General features: G+C 42.5%; 1 protein-coding gene across 8 annotated transcripts in view; it reads left to right on the plus strand.

Annotated features, from left to right (window-relative positions):
* Positions 1–8,299, plus strand: part of b4galnt3b (beta-1,4-N-acetyl-galactosaminyl transferase 3b) — a 33,925-nt gene extending 25,626 nt beyond the window's left edge. For 3 of the 8 annotated variants that reach the window (XM_042109406.1, XM_042109409.1, XM_042109411.1), the window contains 8 exons: positions 288–352; positions 710–2,519; positions 2,692–2,930; positions 3,155–3,308; positions 4,743–4,815; positions 5,334–5,487; positions 5,805–5,931; positions 6,073–8,299. In XM_042109406.1, coding sequence (XP_041965340.1) covers positions 288–352; positions 710–2,519; positions 2,692–2,930; positions 3,155–3,308; positions 4,743–4,815; positions 5,334–5,487; positions 5,805–5,931; positions 6,073–6,184 — 2,734 coding nt within the window. In that variant the 3' untranslated portion in view covers positions 6,185–8,299. The remainder of the gene's footprint in view (positions 1–287; positions 353–709; positions 2,520–2,691; positions 2,931–3,154; positions 3,309–4,742; positions 4,816–5,333; positions 5,488–5,804; positions 5,932–6,072) is intronic. The other 5 variants (XR_006034988.1, XR_006034987.1, XR_006034986.1 and 2 more) reach the window with 5 other exon arrangements.
* Positions 8,300–10,000: the final 1,701 nt, after the last annotated feature.

Raw genomic sequence — 10,000 nt, forward strand, 5'->3', positions numbered from 1 at the left:
TTATTGTCTTCCTATATACTTAATTTTCTCAAATTATTTTTCTTTAATTTCCTTTTATTTACTGTTCCAAAAGCTGCCACATACCATAATTCAGAACATATAAATAATTATGTTGATTATCTGTTAGCAATTAGGATCCTTATTTTAATCTAGATGTAACACATAGATGTAATCTGATGTTAACCTGTCAAGCAACCTGTCAAGCGATTTTAATCTGCACCCTGTAGAAATAATACACTTAGTCTGTCAGTAATCTGACATCCAGACGCTTTGTGTTCCCCTGTCAGACTGGGCTTCGCGTGGAACATGAATCTGGATGGTGTCGACCGTGACAGTGACCTCAAACATTCAGGTCAGACGTCTCTCTTTCACTCTTACTCATCCCTCACCTATTTTATCCCTCTTTTCTGTCTATCTATCCCTCCATCTGTGGCTGAGCTCTACCCAAGTTAGAGCCATTTTACCTTTGTACACATTTGACTCTCTCTCTCTCTCTTTCTCCCTCTCTCTCTCTCTCTCTTTCTCCCTCTCTCTCTCTCTCTCTCTTTCTCCCTCTCTCTCTCTCTCTCTTTCTCCCTCTCTCTCTCTTTCTCCCTCTCTCTCTCTCATTAAGTTTAGGAAGAAATGGTGTGTTATGGAGGTAATGTATCAATGAATTAAAGTCGGTTCTTGTCTTTCCATACCCCCCCCCCCCCCCCCCCTCTCTCAGAGCTGGATTGGGGGGAGTCGCGTGCCAGAGAGATAGACAGAGAGATTAACGGAAATGAGATCCCTGATTATGGAGATGATTACGATGACTATGCCCACCATCGCCAGCGTAAGCTCTTCAGTCTCAACAGGAAGAACATTCCACCTTTAGAACACCAGGTCCCAGCAGGCCAGCTAGAGAACCTGCCAAAAAATAAATCATCCAGACCTCGAGGGAACCCAGCAAGCCAGCCAAAGAAACCACCAGAACATTCAAAGAACATCTCTAAAGAGGGGCAGAATCTGGATGGAGAGGGGAATAACCAACTCAGGAAACCACAGAACTCAATTGAGAACCAACAAGGGAATGAGCATCCAGTACCGGAGCAGGAACCAGTTAGAGTTGAGAAGCGGAGACATGGGCAGAGACAGAATCAAAGAGAGGGGCCTGTAATTGCTCAGAGACTGGCTGAAGACCCTCCCAGGGAAGGACCTCACCATGACACCTTAATGGGAGAACAGCACATGCCCAAGCTAAACCTGGAACAGGAGCCACAGCCAGTCAGAGACAAGAGGGAAAGGGCGCAACAGCGGAGAAGAAGAAACAGAGCAAAGGAACCTGCAGGAGAGGAGAATCGAAGGGAGGAACATCTCAGAGGAGGAGAAGGAAGAGGAGGAGAACGTGAAGGACAGCAGAACATCCCCAATATAGCCCAGCAGCTATCACAGAACCTTCACAAGGAGAAGGAGATGCCTGAGAAAGCAGCTCCACAGCACCAGCGCCACCCTGTGGAGAGGGAGAAGCCAGTGTCGGCCAAGGGCCAACGGCAGGGCAAGAGACCAGCCAGAGGGGAGTGGGATGTGGGTGCGTCTCTCCCAAAATCACACAACCTTCCCAAAGCAGCAGAGGGTCAGCATAAGGATGTTCATCCTCTAATCAGAGAAGAGGCTCCACCCAAATATGTGCCTCTCCCAATCAGAGAAGAGCAGAATCCACCCAAAGACCCTCATCTTCCAATCAAAGCAGACCGGAATCTACTCAAAGAGGGTCAACTTCCAATCAGAGGAGCACAGGATCCACCCAAAGCTGCTCATAATCCAATCAGAGGAGATCAGAATCCACCCAAAGAGGCTCATCATCCAATCAGAGGAGCACAGGATCCATCCGAAGAGGCTCATCTACCAATCAGAGGAACACAGGATCCACCTAAAGAGGCTTATCATCCAATCAGAGGAGATCGGAATCCACCCAAAGAGGGTCATATTCCAGTAAGAGGACCCCAGGATCAACTCAATCAGAAACAGGAAGTGGACGAGGACTCCAACAGAGCATTACCAAAAATAGACCTCAGAGACAAGCAGGACTGGCAGGACAAACTGGACCGGAACCAAAACAAGCTTTATGTGGAAACAGCACGCAAAGACAAGTTGTCTTTGATTGATGGAGAGATAGCCAATGACATTAATAAACACAGCAAGCAGATTCAGCTCCAGGCAGCTCCTCCCCCACTAGTAGCTGGCAACAGTGTCCATGGCAAGGAGGAAGAGGCGGAGCCAGAGGAGGGCGATGCGCCTGACGGAAATGGAACCAATGAGGAGTATGACGACACTGATCAGTGGCAGAAATGGGATGATTGGGAAGAGCAGGTGCCCTATGACCCGGAAGTGAACTGGGCACAGACGTTCCAGCTGAATCCTATGGATCTTCACAAGATACGCAGTGACTGGATAGACCTGAACTGCAATGTGTCGGGAAACCTGCTTCTCAGCCAACCAGACGCACTGCGTGCCGTTCAGGCCTTTATGGAGAAACTCAACAGGAAAACCCAGAAGTGAGTAGGTGTATGTGTGTGTGTGTGTGTGTGTGTGTGTGTGCGTGTGTGTTTTAGAGGATGGCCATCCTCTTAAATACAGTGAAGTGACTAAGGATAAACGTGTGTGTGTGTGTGTGTGTGTGTGTGTGTGTTTGTGTGTTTGTTTGTTTGTTTGTGTGTGTGTGTGCAGGCAGTACACTCTTGTGCAGGTGGTGAATGTTGAGAAGCGTGTGGATGTCATGCACGGCAGCCGTTACCTGCTGGAACTGGAGCTCTTGGATGCCAAGGGGCATCAGGTGCGAGTGTCACAATATGTCTACCTTCTCCCCGGTCGCCAAGGATACATCCATGGTAGCCAAGAACCATTGCTATGCAACCCAGTTGGCTTCCAGTGGAACCCCAGAGCCACCGTCCATTTTATTGTTCCAGGTTAGAATGAGAGATGCACACATGCACAAAGCCTCAATTATGCTCAACATTTAAAATCAGTATTGAATACGTACAGAGCTTCTGTCCATCCTCTATATTTGATTTGGTCCATTTTGTGTCCATTCATTTCAAGCTTATGGATATGGACAAAACTGATCAATGTATGAAACAGACGTACTGTATCAATGAAAGGGAGCTTTAAAGAATCATATGTTTGTGTGTAGTGAAGAACCAGGCTCGTTGGGTGCAGCAGTTCATATCTGACATGGAGGAGTTGTACGAGGCCACGGGGGACCAGAACTTCAACATCATCATCACTGACTACGAGAGCACAGATATGGACATCCTGCAGAGCCTCCAAAATGCCAGCCTGCCAAGGTTAACCGCAGCCTCTTACCTCACACACTTACACCTAAAAACGCCAATTTACCAAGGTGATCTTTATATCACACACACTTACACCTAAGAACGCCACACACACAGATAGAGAAAGACAAAACATACAAGCAACAAGTAAAAAATAAAATAATGATACAAATAAAAGATAATAGTAACGAAAAATAATAATAAAAACACAGACACATACACACACCTTAACCTTAGTCAGTTACAGTCCCCTGAGCTTTGACAGACACGGCACTCTACACAAATCTATCAACTTCACCTCTTAAAGGCATCTCCACATTGCCTCAACCAGTCTGGTTACAAATTAAAGGAGAATTCTCTGGGGGCATGTTCATGAGCCCCCATGTTGATGCCCCCAGATTGTAGCACTGATTGTAGCATTGGCTGAAGCAACTCAAGCTAGGTAGAACCGATTGTTTTTTTTCCCATACCGACAGTACTTGGTGACCTCGAGAAACAGAGGTCAATGTGAAAAATCGCCGGAATTCTCCTTAAAGCCCCAACTCAATCAGCCAGGCCTCAAATTTACATTTACACTATGTCTCTTGGTTGTTGACTCAAGGTAGTATCGCCTCAGATGTTTTCCAACTTAATCTTTTGCATGTAGCCTGGCTAATGTTTAATCAGCTGAATTCCTAATATTGACTGAATATAATATTCGTCCTTTCATCCATGTAAAGTGATGTGTGTGCTGTTACCGTCATCGTACCACTATGAATAGAGCACCTGTCATCTTTGTGTGTGTAGGCCAGGAGAACAACACCAATCTGTGGCTTTAAGGCCGTGTCATGGAGAAGTAAATGGAATAAAGTTCACATTAGATAGAGTTTGTATTGAAATGTGTGTAGGGGACATTCAACATTCTTTTGCCAGGGAATCATGCAGAGTGTAGATTGTAATGTGCAGGTTGTTCTAGGCTGAACTTCACATGGCAGCTGGTGAGGTACAAAGAGATTAGGGCCAACTTATTTAAACATTTTCAATCGTTCATCAGGCAGCCAAAACACATATGTGTAGGCTTGTTGAATGCTATTTAAAGATATATCAAATAGATGACTTCTTTTAATCAACAAGTATTTATTTGCAAATCTTTTTTTATTGAGGAATCATCTGTATTCATACATTCTTCAAAACATCCTCAAGTTTGAATGCAGAGAAAGACAAACAAAATTCAATTTTTAATTTTTTATAAGAATCATTATGGCTAGAGATCAAATTCTTGGGTGAGGTAATCCAGGAGTAAAGTGGTATACAGGAACACAGAGAGAGAGCTGTTCTCCTTATCCCGACTGGCCACCTCTGCTTCACACAGACCATACGCCACCACATCTAACTGTACTCGTTCACGCTCCCTTTCTCTCCCTATCTCCCTATCTCTCTCTCTGTGTGTGTGTGTGTTTTCTCCAGCTATCAGTATGTGCGGCTGAATGGAAACTTTGAGCGAGCTGCCGGACTACAGACTGGAATAGAACTCATCAAAGTGAGTAGCACACTGACAGACTCACACACACACACGCGTCGCACACCTACATCCACACCCCCCCCACACACACACACACACACACACAGAAGACTTCAAATAGATACATATGTGGTCTCTGAGACAACACGGGAAAAAGAAAATATTCCACGTCTACATAGCTGTTAACCCTAACCCTAAATCTAACCCTAAACCTAACCCTAACCCTAACCCTAAACCTAAACCTAACCCTAACCCTAACCCTAACTTGTTATGACAAAAACCGAATGTCACTTAATAACAGAAGCGTTATGTCATAAACGTTTAACAATCATGACAGTGTCATGTCACTCTTATGTCGACACTGTCAAGTAAAGTGTAACCAACTTTTCTCTGCATGTTCAATGAGCCAGAATTAAGGTACAGTAGTTCTTATGGAGCTGATCCTCAAGCTGATTTTGTGTCCCCATCTCTATGTGTGTTTGTGTTTGTGTGTGTGTGTGTGTGTGTGTGTGTGTGTGTGTGTGTGTTTCTTTCAGGATGAGCACAGTATTGTGTTCCTGTGTGATCTGCATATCCATTTCCCCATGGGCTTCGTGGACAGCGTGAGGAAACACTGTGTGGAGGGCAAGATGGCCTTCGCTCCCGTGGTCATGAGACTCAACTGTGGAGCTACACCTCAGGAACCAGATGGTACACACACACACACACACACACATACACACACACACACACACATACACACACACACACACACATACTTATGCACTTGCTTAAGCATACACAGAAAAATGAAATACTATTAAATATTTATCATATTCACACACACACACACACACACACACACACACATACACACCACACATACACACACACACACACATATGCACATGCCTTAGCATACACAGAAAAATGAAACACTATTAAATATTTGTCATATTTTCAACACCCCTTTTCACTTTGAATGTGTGTGTGTGTGTGTGTGTGTGTGTGTGTGTTTGTATGTGAAGGGTTTTGGGAGGTGAATGGCTTTGGCTTGTTGGGTATCTATAAGTCTGATCTGATCGCTGCTGGAGGAATGAACACTCATGAGTTTACCAATCGCTGGGGAGGAGAGGACTGGGAGTTACTGGACAGGTGAGGAATACAAATACACACACACACGTACACACACACACACACACACACACACATACACACACACACATGCACACACACACACACCACTCTGACCTCTCTGAGGGATGTGATGTGATTGGTCCTCTCTGGTCTGGTCAGGATCCTGCAGTTGGGGCTTGAGGTGGAGCGTCTCCACTTAAGGAACTTCCTGCACCACTACCACTCCAAACGTGGCATGTGGAACCGACAGATGCTCAGAATGCCCACGTAACCATGGCTACCTGCTCGCCAACAGTCAACAGGGCACTTTAAATACTCTACCAGCCACAGGCATTCCAGCATTGTGATTGGTTGACCTTCTGTGTCAGGTATATACAGTCTCAGGAGCACGAAAGGATTTCTCTTATCCTGTCTGGGATTGATTAATAATCCTGTTGACATTGCACTCCTGTCTGGGATTGATTAATAATCCTGTTGACATTGCAACTCTGTTTTTTTCTTTCTTGTTTTTTTTTTTTTTTTTTTGGCAAGGATTTCTACTGAAGAGAGAACTGTGAAGAATGTGTGTTTATACAGTCAGTCAGGTCTGTAGGTTGGTGAAGTATTTGTTTATTTATTTAATTTTTTTTTTTACATTGTTTGTAAGTGACATGTCTTTGAATGGATGGATTGTCCTCTGGATTTTATATGTACACCTTCACACACACCCTTTCCTGGCATTTTGGAGCTTTTATCTGTGTGTTGCTACATCATCCCCACAGGGACAAAATGGCCTATTCCTGCAATAAAACAACAAAAACATACTGTACAACAGTATTTGAGTGTTGCACAAGGATCTTGTGTCTCTCCATGTGAGGCCAGAAGACAAATTGAAGTTGCTATTCCTGCCAAAGACTGAAGCCATTGTGAGAAGATAATGATGTGCCTTCCAGCACTAGCAAAGAAGCTGCTGTTCAACAGATTTCACCTCCTGAACCAAAGGGGATATATCATGACATTTAACTTACGAAGGAGTTATGACTCTATAGATACATCAAAGAACACTTGATAGAGAGTATTTTTTTTTTTTAATCAGCTTAAGTCAGTTGTGTCAGTTGAGCGATACAGCACAATGAATAACCAGAGTTGATAGTATGCAGCTGGTACTATACTAACTGGAGAGTCTATTGTTGAGCAGGCCTGTGTGGAATGCTACACCATGAAACTAGTAAAGATGATACATCTTTCATAACTACATATTGAGATGTTTTTCATACATATTTTCAGACGTGGAAAAGAAAAAGGATAAACTCTTCTGAATTTGTTGATGAGCTGGAGACTCCATGTGTGAAGTAGCCACACACCACTGAAAAAAGTGCCCAAGGCTGTCTGTGGTTGCTGAAGTGATGTGTAATCCTAGAGTCGTCTTATGTCTCAGGTCCCACTGTAAAGGTACTTCAGCCTGCGGTCTAAAGAGAGTGCCCTCCATAGGCCATCTTAGTCTCTCTGTCAGTTTTAGGTCTTTCATCTCTCTCTCTCTCTCTTTCTCTCTCTCTATTTCTCTCTCACTCTCTCTCTCATGCTCTAACCAAGCATGACCCCTCCAGACTTTTTGGAAGGTTAAGAAGAGGTTTCTTCTTTGTCCTCACCGCCTGAGGAGACGAAGCACAGGGCAGATTTAGGATGTCCTAGCACACTCTGTTCAGGACTCTGTTCAGGTCGCCCTGCCCGACCACAGGAAAAACATGCTTAATGAGCTGTTGTGTTGTCTTGTCTGATGAAATAACCAAAAATGTTATGAAATGTTTGTGGAACTTCTTAGGCCCATGTCAGTGTGTGTGTAGACTATCTGTGAAACCCTATTGTAGATATATGCGGGTGGAGATCGCTCAGGTTTGCCTGGTCAGTATGGATGGTGTATGTTTGAAATAAGTCATTGCAGTCATTGGTATGAAACTGTTATTTCTGGTATGAAGGTGTTCCTTTTTCCTCTATGTAATGTTTGAAGCTATGCAGCTATACATTCCAGTCCTTTGCACTATACTGATAGCCTTGTTGACTCAGGGGTGCCTTAAAGGTCAGACTTTTTAGTTCGGAAATAAAAGATAAGTCAAAAGCCTGTTATAGGCGACTGTGAGATTAAATGCTGAAATTGGGTCTTTTTTTTAATAAGGCCAGCGCAATACAGGCACATAGTCCCTTAAGTTTCACATCACTGTAGTCTTAAGAGCAGAAAAGAAAGGTGTGAACTTCTGGTAAGTGAAAACTGTGCTTTGAGACTTTGTAAGCTAAAACCTTTTTTCAATCAAATTTTTTTTAAGTTTGAGAGGCCTTGTCTTGAAGAAAAGTGCACCAATGTCTTCAAGGGTGGTTGTTACAATAAATTGTTTTTACATTCTTTGCTTTACAGAAGTAGTATCTTTTACTTTCACTTTTAAAAAACTTTTAAACTTTTGGAGTTTGCATAAAAGGTGTGAGCAAGAACCACAGAAATATTAAACATTCAACATTTGTTGATAAAATTGTATTAATTTTACAGTCTTGAAATTAAAATAAACACTGTAGGCCTCCATATTCAATGGATTGCACAGGTACAAGTACAGTGGAGTTAAAACATTAGTAAACATTTCTGTGCCAATTTTCTTTTTTCATTATTGCCAAAAAGCAATCAAATCAAATCAATACAAAACAATCTTGAAACCGAAAATTAAACCTATAAATTTGATCTTGTGTTCATCTGCATCATCATTCAGTGTGATTCTGCATTTCTGCAGTTGCTCATTACTGTGACCAGTGTTCATTCACTCTCGTTACTAATCAGTGATCCTATGTTCATGTCTTTGATTAATCCCAGTGTCCTGTAGCCATTCACTGTCATTATTAACCAGTGTGGTCCTGCGTTTCTGCAGTTCCTAATCGCTGTGGTCATTCACTCTCATTACTCATTATCAGTGTGAGCCTGGACTCATGAGGCTGCATGTTGTGCTGCGTGACGGGACAGAACTGTGCCACCTCCTGGCCACCACAGGTGGACTCCAAACAAGTTGTAGAAGCATCTCAAGGACCATTGAGGAAGTAGGATGCACCAGAGCTCACAAGTGTCATAACAAAGGGTCTGAATACTTATGTAAATGGATATTTCAGTCTTTTATTTTTTATACATTTACAAAACATTCCAAACACCACCACGTTTTTTGTGGAGTGTTGGAGTATTGTGTGTAGATTGATGAGAAAAAAATGAATTTAATCAATTTTAAGATGAGTCTGAAACATAACAAAATGTGGAAACAGTGAAGCGCTGTGAATGCTTTCTGTATGCACTGTATGGTCATATCACCATATCAGGTACTGAGCTCACCTAAATGGTCCTCCCTGCTTTATATGTGTGCTTGAGGACACACACACACAAACACACACTTCAACCTTGTAAGCTTATTATATTAGCTGGAAGAAAAAAGGAACTAGACACTTGACTGTACTATTTACTTGACCTACATTCGTATCGACAATTGTCATAATGTTATTAAGCTTTAGACATATGTTTATGAATATAAATGTCTGAATGACTTTATATGTGTAGATATGAAACTTCCTGTTTTACTCTCACTGTATTGATATGGTGTCATGACTGGTGTTCCTAAAATCCGAAATATCATGTGGATCAGGACTTGCAGTCCAGAGTCCCACTTTCAGCATTCTGGACCATGTTTGGAAGTTTAGTAAGAAGCTCTAAACATTAATCATAAATAGTCATTAGAAATTTCTCAGTTCTCAAAGCTTTGTATGCAGGGCAGCACAATGGATGTAGATAAATGCAGAGCACTTGACACTAAATCTGACCTGGAGATGGAAGAACTTGAATTATGACATGGTGACTATAAACAATGCAAGGGGACGACCTCTCTTAGAATAGATCTTCACATATGACCTCAATATAAAAAGTACAACATTCAAAACCACAGCCATTGCAGTTGGCTTCACAATAGAAATGATTTACAGATAGAAATGGAAGAGAATGGAAATAATTTACAGATATAAATAGAAGGGGTTAGAAATTATTTACTTCAAGTGGAAACTTCAAAGACTTCAAGTGGAGAAGATTTCATAT

The sequence above is a fragment of the Alosa sapidissima genome, chromosome 11, assembly GCF_018492685.1.
Source record: "Alosa sapidissima isolate fAloSap1 chromosome 11, fAloSap1.pri, whole genome shotgun sequence".
In the NCBI taxonomy this organism is placed as follows: domain Eukaryota; kingdom Metazoa; phylum Chordata; class Actinopteri; order Clupeiformes; family Clupeidae; genus Alosa; species Alosa sapidissima.